Source organism: Podarcis tiliguerta (assembly GCF_965153285.1).
Source record: "Podarcis tiliguerta genome assembly, chromosome: 3".
NCBI classification, from domain to species: domain Eukaryota; kingdom Metazoa; phylum Chordata; class Lepidosauria; order Squamata; family Lacertidae; genus Podarcis; species Podarcis tiliguerta.
Window position 1 is genome coordinate 78,970,007 of NC_139536.1, and position 19,519 is coordinate 78,989,525.

Here is a 19,519-nt window from a genome sequence, read left to right on the forward strand (position 1 = left end):
AAATGGGTTTGGAGGCAAAATATAGCTTGACTATTGCATCTGAAGTTCTAAACCAACATGTGTATGCTACAGGGAATGTTCACAGTTCTTCTTTTGATTCAATCCTAAAAATATGTACTCTTCAGTGAACAGTAGAACAGGTTTCTTAGTGAATATGTTTAGGTTTGAAGACTAGGAGCCCTATCCTATGTATTATTACTGTCAAGTGGACTGACATTGTTTAGCTTTCAGTGGACTGATTTCTTCATTTTTATTGCATCATGGGATCCATTTCCTTGTGGCTGGGTTGTATGCTGTGTGGGAGCCAGATGGAACAGGCAAATTACTTTGTTACTTCTCTCAGCAGTACTGCCTTCCTGGTAATGCATAAATCAGACTCAAGTTCTAGAGGTGCCAGAAAGAAAGGTCCCAAGGATATTTCAACATTACTGATGTCCTGCTCCTTTTTTAGTGCAATTTTTGTATTAGGAGATCTACCACAGCATAATGTGCAAGAGCAGTTATCTTCTCTCTATGCCAAGATTGTTTTCTCCTTCTCATGTCAAAATGAATTGATTACAATGATCTGCTGACAAGCAGATAACTACAAGTGACCCCAACCATGCCATAAAAGTATTAATACTAATAGATGGAACAAGATAATTGATTAGCAACAAAACTAAGGGTAAAAAATAAACTGGAAAATGGTAAATTATCATCAGTTTATCATCACCTTCCATGTAAATGACCTAATTGGCTCATGTTGAGGTTGTTTGTTTTTTAAATTCCAGCCTGAAAAGTCTTCTCTGGATAGAATTACTTCTTAGCAGAGAAACTGCAGATTGCTTTAAAGGCTAATGCAGGCTAAAATATTACAGGAGTCGTCTGGGATTCTCTTTTCCCAAGAGCTGCCCAAACCTGAGTTATTAATCTAGAGGACAGAACAGTTTTACTTCCAGTGGAATATTCTGAAAATAATCTAAAAACAACAAAGAATCCTATAACACTTTAAGGATTAACAAGTTTAATAAGGCCTGTTTTTGTGGACTAGAATCTATATCATGAGAAACAAGATGTGTTTGCTGTGTTTATGTGAGATACATGTAATCTCCAAATTAGGAGCCAGCGACAGAGCATAGATTATAAGAAGCATTTATGAGTGGAGGCAAATGTGGCTTGACAATCTTGATGCTTGATATCAAATTTTCAAAACAGTTATTATACTATTGTGGCAATTTTTGATCCTGAGACAATAAGAAACTTTACTCTCCTCCCCCACAAGTGTATACAGAGGGCCCTTGTCCTGTTTGAAGTTGTGACTCCAGTGAGCACCAACTGATGCTACAGATTTTTTTGTTGGAAAAAAACTTACTGTATTTGGGAAACTGTTAGCTACTACAAGAACATAGGAAACTGCCTTATACCAAGTCAGACCATTGAGCCATCTAGCATAGACTTCTCCATAGGGTCTTTTACAGACGTTTTTCCTAGCCCTACTTGGAGATGTTGGGTATCAAACCTGGGATCTTCTGTGCAAAGCACATGCTCTGCCACCACTGAGCTATGGCTTTCTTGCCTTTCATAACTACGGTACAGTGGTACCTCTGGTTGTGGATGGGATCCGTTCTGGAACTCTGGTCAGATCCTGAGGTTTCCGCAACAGGAATTGCATGTTTGCCCACGCGTGCGGCATAATAGGATGCTTCTGTGCATACGCGTGCAGAGAAACCTGGAAATATACTTCCGGGTTTGCCGCATGCATATCCCGAAGGATACGTAACAAGAGGGGCACATAAGCAGAGGTACCACTGTATTTCTAATAGCTATTTTTTCATCACATTTCTTATACAGTAGTTCCTTGGTTCCCAAATGGCTTAGTTGACAAACAAATTGTCTCCCGAACGCCACAAACCGTTTCTGGTTTGTGAATGTTTTTTGGAAACCAAATGTCTGTTTCGGCTGTTGGCATGGTTTCTGGGGCCAATCAGCCAATCAGAAGCCATGCCTTGGTTTTCGAACATTTTGGAAGTCAAACGGAATTCCAGAACAGATTGAGTTCAAGAACCAAGGTAATTATTTTTTCCTTACTAGCATCCAAGCAATTTTTGTGTGTGGATGATGATGATTTTATTTATACCCCGCCCATCTGGCTGGGTTTCCTCAGCCACTCTGAGTGGCTTATAGCATATATAAAAACATAGTAAAACATCAAACATTAAAATGTTCTTTACTTGATCCTTGGAATGCTGTATCTAAAATGATTATCTCATCTCTAGCACATTTTAATTCTACTGCCAGCTTGAACTTTTTTCCTAGCTAAATGGGTTGCATTGTTTTAACCTCTTTTCATGAAATAGATTATCAATTACTGGGAGGATATATTTCATATTTTACATAAAAGAAGTTTTTCTTTATATTTGCTTGCATTTGAATTCATCTTTCTTAAATAAGTGCCCCAAGCAGGACACTGTATTTCATATAATACCTCTGTAGTGCCTGGGCAGTGTGATTCCCCCTCCCCCCTTTAGTTCTAGAAAAACCTAATAATTTCATTGTAACAATGTTGGTTAGAAATCAGGGTGGAGGGGTCATGAGAAGTTTAATTTTAAACACCCAATAAAATCTTATGAATTTTAGAAGATCCTGCAGTAAATACTCACATTATGATACTGTAGTGATAAATTATATTTATTGCTGTGACTTACTTAGACAATCTAAGAAGATGCATGGGAATATTCCCATGAGAATGTTGTGAACACGAACTTAGCCTAATATGGTTTGGGTTCTCCATTTCTGGCACAAGGCTGAAATAAGTCTGCAAATATTAGTATCCTTCAAAAAACAACAAAAGTGTTACTACCCTGCTAAGATATTAATGGCTAGCACCCCCTTTTAAAAATTGGTATTACATTGGCTACTTTCCAGTCATTGGGTATATTTTTGTTAGAAGACCAGCAATTTCAGATCTGAATTCTTTAAGAACTCTTTAAGTGGATCTCGTCTAGACACAGTCATTGGTATCAAAAACCCAGAGAGTTTGCAAGAGAATTAGCAGCATTCCCCCATCTCACTCCTGACAAACACATATAAATAGCTTTAAAAATACATACTGTATAATGAAGATAAGGTCAAATTCAGGTTTCTGTATCTGGAAAAAACATGCTAAAAGTTATATTTAGGCTGCAATCCTATACTCGTTTACCTAATAGTAAGTCCCATGGACATCAATAGGGTTTATTTCTGAGGAGTCATATACTGGATTGCATTGTTAGCCAAAGCTTTTTACTGCACTGTAGAATTTATGAAAATACGTGTGAACATTTATACTTTTACAATGAATCATCTACATTTCCCCCTTTATTTAAACTGGACCCCATATTTCCCATATGCATAATTCCTGTTACATATTTATCTGTTGAGTTAAGTTTGTTATCAAAACACTAGGTTAACTGAAGTCATGGTCTTTTCTATTACAGTGCAGGAGTCCCCTTGTTTTTTTCTGATTGTATAAAATTCATTGCATTTTGCATACCATGTTACAATCTCTCTAACTAGTTTTTAATGTTGATAAAAAATCTCCCAAGTTGGACTCTTGCTATTCCAGCTTTCCTGTATACAGATGTATACAGTTATTAGTTTGGTTCACAGAACACATTTCCATTGTTCTTAGGAGTTCTATTTGCCACACTTATTTGCAAATATCGCCTTAGCTATGTCTCAGACTACAGTTTCTTTTATGTTGTCCATGGAACTCAATGAAATTCACAGGGAACCATGGCATCCTTAGTCTGTGTAACCACATCCTGGGTTCCATTTTTTGGTCATGCTGTGGGAAGGAATGTTGGGAACTTGTGTTACGTCTGTAGCCTATTGTCATGATGTGTGGGTATGTGTATAGGAAGAACAGGTAGACATGAAATGCATTTCTGTGTGATCTGCACAGTCACATCCCCGCCATAGAAATTCCTGACATTGTTAGGCTGGGCTATCCCATGCATATTGACCTTACTTCAGCAGTGTCCCTGCTGGCTATGTCTAGCTTTTCCACTGCTGGCTATGTCTAGCTTTTCCACATAGGAGTGCCAACCACTCACTTATATGGGAGAAACAAAATAAATAAATTCTTTCCAGTAGCACCTTCCAGTAGCACCTTAGAGACCAACTAAGGATGTTATTGGTATGAGCTTTCGTGTGCATGCACACTTCTTCAGATATGGGAGAAAAAACCTAGATGCACATGTGTCTAAATTCATCCTCTGACACAGTGATATTCTGTGGAACACCCCCCCCCCCGTGACAATCAATTCTGCCTAGCCCTATCCTCGGTTCTTGGTTGTTTGTGTTTCCAGCATGTGTACATCATGTGTGTGCGCATATATGTGTGTGATAATGATTTAAAAAGAGAAAGCTTCATGCCTGAAAAGGCTAGTTTTAAATTTAAATCATTTTCTTACAGAGGACTCTTCATCACTCCCCATGATCGAGGACATGTTGGAACACTGCTTAAAGCATGGCCTGAAGCTGTCATCAAGGTAGGTTCTTTAGCTACAAGTAATATATGTCAGGTCTCTGGATGACTAAAATAATAATAGAAGCCAGAGCTGAACTATATGATTAGCAGAATGATCTGGTGTAGATTGTGAGTAGGTAGAGGACTGTATATTTGAATACCACCAAACAAAGTATTAATCCAAATGTATGTTATGAATCATTGGAAGTAAATTGAAAATCTAATCTATTACAAGTTTGCCACAAGTCCCTTACTACTACACATGAAATATTTATAAAAAGTGGCCACCTCGAATAGTACATAGTTACTGATCTATGCAGAATACTAGTTTCCACAGTAGTCATTTTACTGTGTTTTTTTATGCCTTAAATCTTTAACATGGACCTCCCTCACTTTTTTCTTTTCCCTATTGGAATTGAGGTCACTGTAGTATTTACACATTTGATAACAATTTATTTGTTTATTTAAAATATTTATATACCACTCTTCACCTAAATGATACTGGTGTGGTTTACAATATATACACCTAATGCAATTAAATCCACATACTAAAATATTGGAAAACATAATAAAATTCAAAGCACTGTAGCCAATAGAACCGAGCAAGGAATTAAGAGCCAGCAACACTTGGTTGAAAAATGAGTTAAACAGGCACTAAAAACTCATCAAATTTGTTGCCTGCCTTAATTTAGAGGGAAGGGGATTCCACAAGCCTGGTATTACTATGGGAAACTCTGTCCCCCAGGATGCTGCATAATTTGCCTCAGCAGGCAGTGGTACAACCAACAGAGCCTCCTATGAATATCTCAGCACATGGGAAGACATGTATGCATGTATGGGAGCAGGCATTATTTCAGATATCCAGGCACCAAGTTGTTGTACAGGGGCATATGTGTTGTCTTCAATTTGGCTTGGTAGCAGTTTGGCAGCCAGTGCATCTCCTTCAAGACTGGTGTAATATGATCATGGCAGTTGCCCCACTTGGCAGCCTAGCTTACCTCAGTTTGAACCAGCTTCAAGAGAAGCTGTGCATAGAGCATATTACAGTAATCCAGTCTTTAGGTTACCAACATGTGGGTCACTGTTGCTAGGCCACAGTGGGAGCTGCTTGGCCTACCAGCCAAAGCTTATAAAATGTTTTGCTAGCCACTGAAGTCACTTGTGCCTCCAGCTACATTAACTAGTGCATCTTTCCATGTTCTGGCTTCTGGGAGGTGGTAGTGACAATAGCCAATGGGTCTTATACCTCTTTCCAACTTATATGTTGTTTCCTTGTGGAGCCAGAACAGAATAGAACAGAAAATTTTCTATGGAATGCAGCACCAAATACTTGATTTTTAAATAACTATGACTGCATTCCTCAAGAATTTAGCAGAAGAAAAATTCATTAAAAGAAACTGAAATTACATGCTCTTTGCGTACATAAAGCTGTACGCAAAGAGCATGTAATTTCCTGGGCCTTAATGTGCCTGGTCCCCTTCTTTTTCACCAGTAACGACGTCTAATGGCTTTAAGCAATTTTCTTGTTCACATCATCTTATACAGTTTTTAAAAAGTTTATCCAGAAGACAAACCCAGACTTCTTTTGTCAGCAAAACAATCCTTAAATCGGAAAATATGAGTTGCTAGACCAGCACAGTGTAATTATTCAGACTTGTTATAGCAGTATGTTAGTTATGCATTGGTGCAAGTGTTTAGGATCAGGGTGCCAAGCTTTCTTTCTATTTCAATCACAGAAGCTGCTTCAGTATCAATGTTTGAGCAATTAATTATAGTATCTGATTTTTTGGGGGGAGGGGGGACGACTGTTAAAATGCTGCACCAATTACTTGGGCAGCAGTTTTTAAAAAATAGAAATAGAAACAAATGGCAGTTTTAAAAGAGGCATTCTGGCCAGAATACCTTTTCCAACATTACTTTGCTGTAGCACATATTTGCACCACCTAAGAATACTGAAAAATTTTAACCAACGGTTCCACTTCCATTCACAGAAGTGTCTTTTGTCTATTGGAGGATTCTGCAAGTGGAAGGGGAAGTTGCGCCTGCAGCCTCTTGTGCCCCCCCCCCCCCAATATCTGCACTAGGGGAGTAGAGAACCATCTAGAATAACGTGGAGGTGGCCCAGGCTTAGGGGTCTCCAAGAGGAAGGGAAAATGGTGAAAATCGCCTTCTCCTTTCTATTTGTGGAAACCTCTGTTAGATCAAAGACCCTTCCATGAATGGCAGGGCAAATTCATTTATTTACGACATTTCTATCCCACCTTTTTTCTTTAACATGGAACTCAGAACATGGGATTCTCTGACAGTTTCTCTTCAAGACATGAACCAGACCTAGATCTCCCCCTCCCCCCACTTTGCATCTATTTGTTTCTCATATGCAAATATAATGGATACATTATCATGGATACATTAATCAACTATAACTCTTGCAGTTACAATTTGTTTGCTCAGATAACAGCCCTAGAGAAAATGTAACACACCAAAGCAGTATGGAATGCTTTGCCACTGTTCTTAATTTGAATCAACCTATTTACGAACGGACATGAAAAGAGCTTAGGACACGTTTCCAATTTTACACTGCTTATACTGCTTTCCCTTTAGGCTATTGTGGTGACGGACGGAGAACGTATTCTTGGCCTTGGAGACCTTGGTTGTTATGGAATGGGCATCCCAGTGGGCAAACTAGCACTTTACACAGCATGCGGAGGAATGAAGCCCCAGGAGTGTCTGCCTGTTATGCTTGATGTGGGAACTGACAATGAGGTAACTGTTGTTTCATGCTGTCATGAACACTTGATATATTTCAAGGAAGAAACGGACAAAACTGTGCAATAGTATTTGCCTGTTCAGCTGAAAGGGTATGGCTAACATTCTTTCCCAGAAAAAAAAATCAAATCTCACTCATTGCATGACAGTAGTTCTGATGTATATTTTAAACATTGTGTTGCAGTCTAGGCAATCAGTCTGTCTTTGTAGACTAGCCATTCTTCAACTTGGGTCTCCAGATGTTGTTGAACTACAAATCCCATCATGCCTTACCTCAGCTTGGGTTGGTGGGGTTATACTCCAATAATATTTCGAAAACCAATGTTGAAGAACACTGTCCTAATGCAAATTTAGAGGCTTTTGCTGCAGCAGTGTCCTGAGCAAGCTCCATGGGATACGGAGCGCAACACAAGGGAAGATACAATGTTTTGTCAAAGTCAAGTGTGCCAAGAACAAGTTGGGACTGGTGATGGCACACCTGCAAAATACTCCTTCATAGTGCGCCTGCTATAGTTTAATGCACTAGTATTTGGGATGGGTTTACCTCCTGGCACAAGAGGAAGGCTCAAGGAATGTCTTGTGCAAATAATGGGACAGCAGCACTACATTCTATGCTCTAGTTCCATCCATGTAGTTCCTACACTGAAAATAAATTTTCCAGCTGTTCCTGGTAGTGGTGACCTTATAATTTTATGAGCAGCACATTAGGAAACACTAGTTTGGATCCTAAGAACTGCAAATGGAGTTCTACTCACAGAATGGGATTTCCTTGCCGTTTCTTTTGGCTATTCCAAAAAATTGTACCTGAAGATTGTGGAATGCCTCCAGAAAGGAATGCAATGTGGTGTATCAGGGCCTTCAACAAAATAGGGAGGTTGGTGGAAATCAGAGACATCCTCTAGTGCAAGCAGAAGAACTGTTCACACTAAGATTTTACCGGATACAGACCACTGTATATGTGCAGTAATATTATATTACTCTTGCTTGAAAATAATAACATTTGTGAAGGTTATTTAACCTTAAAATCTGTCTTCATGATTGTATCCATTAAAAGAAAAATCCCCATGATTAGGAATGCCTGGGCACATGGCAATTTCTGTAAAGTGGGGTAATGATGTACATTATTGCAGAGCAAAACTTATGGAAATGATTTGTATAAGGCTATTTTAATAAACTCAGTTGTAGAAGGGGAATAGTGGAAATGGGATGTGATGAAATATTTTGGATGGTTTAAACTATGTAGTGATGAAAAGGAATGCAAAAAACATCAAATGCTTTTGAAAACAGATCTGACCATTTACTGTCATTGTTCCAGAAAATAAGGAAAAATATAAAATTGCACGCAGTGGATTTCCCAGCCATTAAGACAGAGAGAATCTTGGAATTCAATTTGAAACAGCGAACAGATCAGTACAGTATGTTAGCCTGTGTCACTGAAGCAGATAGTCTTAGAAGAGACTGAATTTATTAAAGCTAGTTGGGAATTTTCTGATGGAAACTATTTTGATTTCTTAAAAATACTGTGTTTCATTGAAACTGGAATGTTGCGATCTTATTATGCTGTGAAATGGCACTTCCAGTGGCAGGCAGAGCTGTCTAATTCCTAGTCAAAGGCTGCAAGCTTCAATACTTTATTATTGATATTATTATTATTATTACTTTATTATTGATATTATTATTATTGATATTATTATTGATATTATTAATATTTTATTAGATGTTCCCAAGCCACAGACAGGTCCATACAGATAATTGTTGTTTTAGTAGGAACAAAATGATTCTGCACCGGAGCTTCTAGCTAGAGCTGGACCTACATGAATCACCTTCTCTAGGTGGTGGATTACATGAGAGGAACAATTTATCTGCCTCCAGCCTCCATGTACATAATTATTAGTTCCAGCCCAGGATGCACAGGATGTGTCAACAGACCTCTGGCTATAGGGTGGTATATAAATTCAATAAATAATAAAAATAATTATGTGTGAAAATATTGAAAGACAGCCCAAACCTGTTTCATGAATGTTGGATTTGGACCGAAAGCACGAAATCAAAAGTATTTCTGTGTGGAAGCAGCCAGTAAGATTTGAGGCCAGGTAGCAACTGTGCACCTGTTCTCCTTTCAGCCTTGGATAACGTGAAGAAAAACCTAACCACAAGGGACTTAAAGATTCAGGTGTAATGCAGTATTCTTTTTCTACTCCCAAGTCATAAGGGTTATGCAAAGCACTGCCTTGCTTCAACCGCCTCCAGACACTCACACAGGACATTCACTGCCTTCACTGGTTCCAATTTAAGAAAGAAGTAGAGCTGGGTATCATCCGCATACTGATGAACACCAAGCCTAAACCCCCTGATGTTCTCTCCCAGCGGCTTCATAGAGATGTTGAAAAGCATGGGGGAGAGAATGGAACCCTGAGGTATCCCACACGTGAAAGCCCAGGGGACTGAACACTCATTCCCCAACATCACTTTTTGGGCACAACCTAGGAGGAAGGAGCAGAACCACTGTATAGCAGTGCCCTCAACTCCCAACCCTTCTGGCCGGTCCAGAATGATACCATGGTCAACAGTATCAAAAGCCACTGGGAGATCCAGCAGAACTAGGAAACAGCTTTGACCTTTGTCCCTAGCCCACTGGAGATCATCGACCAGCGCAACCAAGGCAATTTCAGTCCCATAATGAGGCTTGAATCCTGATGGGAAGCGATCCAAATGGTTGGCATCCTCCGAGCATGCCTGGTATTGTTCAGCAATTGCCCACACAACCACCTTGCCCAAGAATGGAAGATTTGAGACTGGGCAATAGTTGGCAGGTCTAAAGATGTTTTTTTTAAGAAGTTGCTTCTTTCAGCAGGTCTGGGAAGACTCCCGCACAGAGGGAAGCATTCATCATCCCGTGGAGCCCATTGCTCAGCCCTTCTCAGCTCACTTTTATGAGCCAGGGTGGGTAAGGGTCAAGGAGACAGGTGGTCAGTTTCACTCCTCAAAGCAGCCTGTCCATGTCCTTGGAGGTAACAGATCAGAATTGATCCCATGCAACTTGACTAGTCAGGACTCTAGCACTCTCCCACCCCAGCCCTACTCCCACAGTCTACCTCTTTCCGAATCTGAGCAACTTTAACTGCAAAGAAGTTTGCAAAATCTTTGCAGGAAATCTTAGGGTCCTCATCAGGCAAAGGTGGTTCCATTAGATTGTGAGCCACCTGAAAGAGTCTCCTGCTGCTGTTTTCTGCAGATGCAATAGATGCGGCGAAGAAGAAGTTCTTCTTGGTAGGCTCAACATTGAGCTCTAACCCATGTTTGGTCGGATTCAGAATGAGTTTTCCGCCGCTGGTGCTCTAGCCATCTCAGCGATTGTTTCATCTACCTACCTCAGCTCTGGGGTAAACCACAAGGCCGTCAGGACTCCATGCAATTGGAGAGGGCACTTCGGAGCCAGACAGTAAATAGCCCTGGCTAACTCTGTATTCCAGCGGGCCACCAGGGAATCAGCTGAGAGGATGGGATAAAACATCCCCAACCACTCTCTGGAAAGCATTTGGATCCATTAAGTGTTGGAGGTGGACCATTTGAATCCGTCCCACCTCCCTGTGAAGAAGAAGGGTCTCAGAGAAATCTAGTTGCTCCAGGAAGTGATCTGATCATGGCACTTCTTATGTTTCACTTTTACTTAATGTCAGATCACCCATGTCCATAAAGCTGAACACCAGGGCTAAGGCATGTCTGAGGCTATGGGTCGGACCAAACTTATTCAGGGACAGCTCCGTGGAGGCCATTCTTTCCAAGAAGTACCAAGCGGCCCCTTGTAAGGTGGTGTCGGCATGGATGTTAAAATTCCCTAGGACAACCAAACCAGGAGAACAATCACCATGGCCTGAAACAGCTCAGGCAGGGAATCCGTGGTGCAGCGGGGAGGTCGGTACACCAATAGTAATTCTGTACTGCCCCTGTTGCCCAACTTCCAGAACATGCACTCAGAAAACTGAGTCTCCCCAATAGGATGCCTGGTGCAAATAAAGACTTCCTAAAAATCACTGTAAAGATTGTGTTCATGGAAGACAATCTTACTCGGCTACAAGTGATTCCCAAAGAAGAAGAAGAAGAAGAAGAAGCAGCTCCTTCACCCACTGCACTAGGATTGAAGTATTAAGATGCCACCCTCCAAGACCCCTCACTAGCTGAGTCAAGTAAACAATGACCCCAAGTTTGGATTGTGGTTTGCTTCTCCTGTGCACTAGGAGACAGGAGCAAAGTGGGTGCAATAAGCACATTTATGGTAAACCATTAACTGTAGTTCATGGTGATGTCCAAATGCACTCTACTGTTGTTTCCTCATGGGACTGACAGATAAAATTGATGTTAATGATAGCTGTTATTTTCTTTAGAAAATAATGTATAATTTATATAAATTAAACTTCACAAAATTTGGAACATCTTAATGTAATACAGTCTTTATACCATGTATATCCAAATATATTTTTTACATTGAATTAGGTCAGAGTGTTCCGAAACCCAAGAGTGAATCGTTCCAAAGAAGAAGAAAAATCAAAGGATATAAAATTACAATGAGTGTTATCCAATTGTGAACGTACTAAGTAAAATAGCACATGGAAACGCCAGTGCACATATTACCTGGAATGTGTTTTATTACACATGTGTGCAGGAGGGAAATGTAGACTTTAAATGCTTCCCTGATGTCTTCTCTCTCTCTCTCTCTCTCTCTCTCTCTCTCTCTCTCTCTCTCACGCACAAACACACACACACACCCCTCTGAGATTGCTGACTTTGTGTTTTATTTAAACAAGACAATATTTATAAAGAATCTACATGTTTTTGAAATGTGGCAAATAAAACATGTGTGAATATTATCAAGTCAATGCTGGCCTGCACTGTTATCCCTTCCCCTCATTGTAGGACTTGTACCGTGATACTCATATCTGTATGCATGACTGAGATGGTGCAGTTTTGAAATAAATTGCAGGTATAGCTGTGGATTGGTATGGATATGCCACTTCCCACGCTCTTGTTTGTGGGCGTAGCAAGTATTCTGTTAGGCCTGTTAAACACAATGCTTTTAGCTTAAGCGAACTACTAGATGTGGCTGCTGGAAGCATTTTATATTGAGGAGCCTTCAAAATGATAAACAGCAGAAGGCTGCTGTAGTATGAGGTGTCACTGGACCATTTCCATGCACAGACGCTGTGGTATTCTAGGGATGGGAAGCAGGAACCTATCATGGGGACCTCTAAAATGAAGAACCAGATACATACTACAAGCTGCCACGTATTTTAATCTGGTTTTAGCTTTTTACTCATTTTAATTGCTTTTGAACATTTCAAATACTTGTTTTAACTATTTTTTCTGATAATTTTGTTGTCTTATATTTTTTATAAACCACTTTGAGGTTTTATTATAATCAGGCAGGATAGAAATGTTGTTGAAATAAACAAGAACAAAAATAATTAACATACTTCAAATCCTTTTAAGCAGTTTTCACTCAAGAGACTATTCCTTCCCTTTGAAAATCTTCCTCTTTGTATGAAATACAAGTGGAATAAAATGGAAAGCATATAGTTTTTGTAGAAAAAATATACTAGAGCAAAAACTATGATCCAGGAGGTTTCTATATTTTTTAACTAATACAACTTGTCATTTATATAGCAATAGCAGACACAGTATATCAGCAATGGGTATAACAGGTGTGCAAAGTATTCTCCTGTTGCAGAGGGGGTTTAGTGGACTAAGGTTTGGAAAATAGTGGCTTGACAGAAGCCACTTACTGAGTTGATAACTAAAATGACATTTCAACCAGGGTTTCCCAGATTATGCTGAAAATTTAGCCACTGTTCCACACCAGCTCTCAAACTACGGTAGTAACATATTATCACTGCATTTGAGGCTTCATATGGAGCAGACTGAAGTGATAGACTACTAAGGTGGTATAATAGATTATGCCATTTCAGACTTCAGGTGGCAGATAGCACTGTGAATGTTTATTTATAGAAACCTACTGCAAATAGAAAACCAGGACAGCTGCAAATAGGGTGGCTATTCATGCATCACCCCAAAAGACAAAAATGCATCACTAGAAAATCAGCACAAAGGGGACACAAAGGTGCATAAAATTCACATCTGCTAATTTCTGTATAGATATAAATTCAGAAATAATTACTGTAATTTAAATAGTAATATAATACATCTCATAATAATGGAAAAGGCTTCAGCCAGCTAACCTGTGCGCCTCCTCAGTCTGCTGTTTAGGTGCTAGCTGTGGGTGAACAACTGTAAGGCCCCATTTAATTCATCTGCGTGTGCAGACCAGGCTACTGTTTAGGAATAGTTATTTATACTTGCCACATGCCAGCATAATGACAAAATTGGTAGGCGGTTTCTAGCTTTCAGCTGCATTATCTACATTATGCTAATACTATTTGTTCCTAACATAGAAGACCTTTGGCTGACTTACTTTGTTAGCTGCTAACTTGGCAACTGATTATTTTCAGTAAACTGCCAGAGATTTTACAAATTCTTCTTGATGTTTATTAATCTCTTATTTTTGATGCTCTCAAACATTCACAACTGTAATGCAGTAAATGGCAATTTCTGTATTTCTTTTAGCTCAGGGGTATCGGGAACTTAGAAGCTTAGTGATAAATCTAGATTAAACAACATGCACATGTATCAGTTTCATGTTAACTCTACTATAACAGCCAGCCTTTTATGAGCAAAAATGTAGCACTGAAAACAGTCTTTGAGCAGGTTTTGGTTTGCCTTTTTTTAAAAAAGCATCAAAGTATGTCCTATGAATTCATAGCTTTCAACTTCTCAACTACTGTAAGTCTAATGTAACTTACAGCACACTGCTGCTAAAGCATATAAAAAGCGATCAAACAGAAAAGGGCAAATAACTGAAACTGCAGATCTCTGAATGGAAAAGTCAAATTCAGTAGCAACAGATCCTGCTGTTTTAAAGCAACATTGACCAAAAGATAGTTTACTTTCAAGGAAGACAACTTGTGTAAATCTACATCACAAGATTAATATATTATCAGAATTTCTTCCATGGCCACCTGGTCATGGCCAGGTCTGCTTTACTTTTACACCTTGCATGTTGATTGCATTATCTGGGCTTGACAAGGCATGTTACCCACACCTACTCCCTGAGCTAGCAAGCTCCACCTGGGCTGTAAATGGAAAGTAAATAGAGTAAAGGAAATCTGTGTGTGTGTTCTATCACACAGGAACACACCCATGTGTCATGTCCAGTACTTGCATTAGACTATTGAATTCCTAGAAAGAATCTAGTCACCTTGAGTCAGATAGTGGTCGGTGGGCCCAATCAGTACTGAACTCCTCAGCATGAGCTGGTGACATTTTTGTCTTGGGCTCTGATCTTCATGATGTATATAAGGCAATTTTTTAAAAATCTGCCCTAAATGAGAGTTCACATATTAGTGAAAAATATCCATACTTCTGCTGTATACCTAGCAGAAATCTGAGTGAGGCATGTGAGCATGAGAGCATCTTGACATCTGCCCAGACTGTGTATATGTGGTGGACATAGGGAACATATGGTTGTGGTGGGCTATGCCCAGTCTTCATGGCGTAGCTCACAGCATGCATAGAAACCTGGATAGCCTGCTATGTGCATGGCTCATTCCAAGCTCTCCAACAGATATGCACTTCATTGTGTCATCATTGCAGCAAGATTGTGAATGAAATGTGCCTGCCCAGGAGCATCTAGTGTACAGCAAAATTATTAAGATTTTGGTTAGTTGGGTTGCTGTCCTAATGTGCCAGAACCCTCAGATTTTGAGAAGCAACTCAAGATGTAATACAATGTTAGGTGTGCAGATAGATGGCTGTAAAGATTCGGAAGTTGGGCCTATTTTGAGCCACAGGCTTGCAGTGGGCATTGGAAAGTTAGCTTCACATCAGCACAACTCTGAAACATATTGGCAGCTTTCATGAGAAGATTCAAAGGGGACTTGTGTTCTCAGGTTTTCCACAGAAACAGCAAGAGTACTCATGTTGCTTCAATTACTTTGGCAGTACTTTACAGGCAATGTACAGTAAATGTTGGAAGTCTCCACTACTAAATTCAAGTCCAACTACTTATCAAAGTACTTATACCTGGCAGGAGCCTCAGCTGGACTGTAAGCTGGCCATCCTAAAATCACTCACAGTTCTATTGGTTACAAAAACTATTTAGGATTTGGACCACTGAAATCAATGGGTCTGCTATTCATGAAATGTTTATAAGTTTAGCTTTTAGAGTCTGACACCAGAAAGTTGTCAACACTTTAGTGTGAATAAATGAGCACATTTCCTAAATGCTTTCCTGGAGCTTTATGAAACTTGGCTTCAGTGCATTTTGTTCTTTCTCTAGAAAAATAGACCACTAGAGAAGCAACATGGGAAGAAAAGGGGCTAAAGTTTGTAGTTCAGTAGTAGGAATAGTTGGAAGCTGGGGCTGTCTGACCTAATTAGCATTGACACCACGAGTGTCTTTGTTGCTGCTGCTGCTGCTGCTACTTAGACAGTGCCAAGAACCAGGAACATATAGAACATTGCTAGGTTAGGTAAATCTGCCCCTGTGAGGTCATGTCAGCTGCTACCAGGTGAGATGCAGCAGCAAACCTCTGGAGTGGGGTGGGATACTTGCTTAGAGAAGATACTGCATTGAAATCCCAACTCATACAGTGGGAATTGTGAATCTAAGTAGTATGAGATAGTGAGGAAACATGAGTATTTGATATTGTTGGCATAGGATTGTATATCAGAGTTCTGTGACCTTGTAAATCCATGATACTGGTTCAGAAGAAGAAGTATATTTTGACAATATTTGGCTCTGGTTGCTACTATCAAGATTCACTGTTCAAACCATCTGTATGTTTTAGTTTAAAGTGTCCCATATTTTTTCAGTTATTCAACTTTAAACAAGAGCAATAGAAAGAGGGCCTTTGTTACAGCTATCCTAAAGTCTTGATTTGAAATAGTAGCTGCTAGTTGGCTGCAGCTTAACTCTCTGACAAGCAAATTTATTAAAGACAATGCATTGGAATACTCAAAAAGGAAAAAAAAACCTTACTCCATACTTTATCCTGTACTGACTACTAGAGCAACAGATACTGCCATTAATACTGAGACTATAAACAGGGACAGAATACAGATTTGTGTCTTCTTAAACTGACTTGTCGTAGTTAAGGGAGAGGTTATTTTTCCTTGTTAAATAGTATAGCCAGATTATTCTCTAGATCACTTTTTGAAAGAGGGACAAGCAAGACTTGTTGCGGACAGCTTATTGCTGATGCAACAGCTCCATGATATACCTACAGATTTAGCCTGTTAGTTCCACACTCCTCGTGGGACAGCCTCCTTATCAGTGCTTTTCTACTAAAAAAAAGGGTTCTGGTACTCACCATGAAATTATTCAAGTAAGTGCCACACTTTTAACCAGTGCTTTTCTTTTAGAAAAACAAGGTGCTGATACTGTGTACCCTTGAGTACCCCTAGAATAAAGCACAGCTCCTTGCCCTGCTTGAACAGGAATTACCCAAGTCTTACTGCATTCTAGCCCTTGCAGTGGCTTCAGAAATGAAGGGCAGATCATTGCATGTTAGCCTGGTACCCAACATGGCAGTTTTGCTAAGTTGTGGAGAAGGTAGGTTGAAGGTTTGCACCTGCACCTTGCTCTCTGCTGCCATGGGAATATTTATTGGTAGCCTGAGAGCAGCACTGATACACAACTTGGCCAGTTGCAGTCTGGATGATGAAAATGACCCCTTGCTATTTTTCTGAAAGGCAGAGTGTATCACTGCAATGGGAAGAGATTGTCACCAACTTGTTCATGAAGTTGGAAGTGATGTTTGAAATAGCTATAATGAATCCATACTTGCTGATGGTTAGACTTCAATAACAGTAAAAATGCTAGAACAGAAAATGCATTGGCTTCTTGGAATGTTCTTTGCCTGAGCATTAACTCAGTTTTGACTTTAGCTCAGTTTTGACGTGAGCAGATAAATGCTTGGGTTGTATTTTTTTTAATGCTATGGGTACTGCACATATTGGGATCTGTAAATTATAAGGTATGATTTGACATCTGCAACTCAAAGCCAGCTGTTATGCTGAAGAAAGAACATAATACGTACTCTGTAATTGGCATCTTCATTTTTTCCTTCCTCTATCACTATTTGAAAGGCATTTCTGATCTACAAAATTTGACTTTATAATTTTGTGAATTTAACTTTTACTTCATTATCTAAGAATGGCAGAAAATGATTCCACACATTATGCTTTCAGTAATTTTGCCTTTATGGGCTAATAAATATATGTATGTATCTGTATTCTAATCTTGTTCATTCTCATGCTACAGGCATATCTACTCTACAAACCTGTATCAGTTTTTTACTTTCAAAACCTCTCACAAAGAATCTTGGGAATTGTAGTTTGATGAGGTGCTGAGAATTCTTATTAGAGATCAGTCTCTCCCCATGGTTCTCTGGAAGGATGTGACTATAAACCAGTTATGCAAAGCAATCCTACTTGGATAGGGGAGGAAGAGTTAAAGGCAGACAATCTGCCCAATCCAAACCTCTGTTTAGTTTGTGCTGGCAGGGCAGAAGGAGGGTGTGGAGGGGCAATTTTCCTTTATTCGAAATCCCCCCTCCATTGGCTGCAGTGCCCAAGGGCTCACCCCAGGGCTGGCATACTTTTCTTCCAGCGCTCTGAAACATCTTCTTTCTGCTGTTGTAACATTGATATCTATGGTGGGGCAGCCATGGAGGTTTCTGTTGCTGCAAGAAGGAAGCCTTTGTGGATGGTCCTCTTGCTTTTCTCACAGAATTCCTTCTCTATCCATGAAAAAGGAGATCCACAAAATTCTATGACCTCTGGGACGACTTCACTAGGACCATAGAATTGTGCCCTTAATTTCCAGTTTAGAGATGCCAATACAGTCTTCGTTTTTGGATTAGAAACACTCAAATGATAGCTTGTCTGATATATTTACCTTATTGGTTTTTATTTTCTTTTTTAACAGGAGTTGCTAAAAGATCCTTTGTATATTGGGTTGAAACATAAACGAATCAGAGGCCAAGCTTATGATGATCTTCTTGACGAATTTATGCAAGCTGTGACTTCCCGGTAATTGATTTTATTCGTGTATTTTACACTGTTGAATGCTTCTGAACTTCATGGTACTCAAGGAGGACTAATTAAGAAGAGATGGCATGTTTTCCTTTTTTGCAATTCTTAAAAACTTTATAAAATGCAGTTCAAGTTCATATGTTTATAATGATGAGCTGCCATAAGTTTACTCGTGCAGAATGGCAAAAAGTTGGTAGAGGAAAACATAACTATTCTTACTATGCTATATAAAACTATGCTATATATGCTATGAAGAAAACCAGAATGAGATGAGGCATTCATTTCTGATGAATTCCATTGCCACAGTGCTGTAGAACATAGGGATCTGTCATTATGTGTAATGGCCAGACCCTATGTGCTACACAACCAAATAAGGATCATTTCACATGTTGCCAAGTTCCTGGAAGGCACTATTCTGTAGGGATTTGTGGGAAAACCATACGTAAATCACACGGAGAGATGGTTGTGCATGTGGAGCTTTTCACTGCGTAGAATCAGGGTGTACCTGCTTTAGGGAATTCATGACTGATGAGAGCTTTGCTCACATGTACACACATGAATAAATGAATGAATAAATAAATAAATAAACAAATAAACAAATGTTCAATCATTACATGTTGCAGGTTCCCTACAAGCTACACAGAAGGCTTGTATAGAGCTTTTTAAAAAAATCAAACATATGATGCATACTTAAGTCTATAGGTGAAGGATTGCTGTTCCAATGCTGTAAAACAATCCTGAACAGCACACAGTTTCAGCAGCTGGAATCAATACTAGAGTTGTGCCATACCCAGGCCCAGACATTTCAGGTATTACTTTGCTCCCCACCCTCCACCCCAAGAGAGGCAGTTGCTGTTCTAGCTTCTTTTCTGGGGATGGAGGGAGTCAGAAATCTGTGCGAGTGATAAGCTTTAGTACTTAATAACATTACAAGGTGTGTTCTTCCTTGCTAACTTAAAACAAAAAAACAAAACAAAACAAAGTCCTTGCCTGGTATTGCAACTATCCTTGGTTCCTAGAATATGATTTGATTTATTGATTTATTACCATATTTTTCCTTCTATAAGACGCCCCCAAATTTTGGACATTATTTTTTAGGAAGAAAACATAGTCTTC

At 39.5% G+C, this 19,519-nt stretch overlaps 2 protein-coding genes across 10 annotated transcripts in view; one reads left to right on the top strand and one right to left on the bottom strand.

Moving 5' to 3' along the window:
* The window catches only part of PRSS35 (serine protease 35), a 152,528-nt gene that overhangs the window by 79,425 nt on the left and 53,584 nt on the right, over positions 1–19,519 (bottom strand). The window lies entirely within an intron of this gene.
* ME1 (malic enzyme 1) overlaps positions 1–19,519 on the top strand; it is a 116,493-nt gene that overhangs the window by 39,837 nt on the left and 57,137 nt on the right. For all 3 annotated transcript variants that reach the window (XM_083431176.1, XM_083431175.1, XM_083431177.1), the window contains 3 exons: positions 4,436–4,511; positions 7,091–7,252; positions 18,297–18,400. In XM_083431176.1, coding sequence (XP_083287302.1) covers positions 4,436–4,511; positions 7,091–7,252; positions 18,297–18,400 — 342 coding nt within the window. The remainder of the gene's footprint in view (positions 1–4,435; positions 4,512–7,090; positions 7,253–18,296; positions 18,401–19,519) is intronic.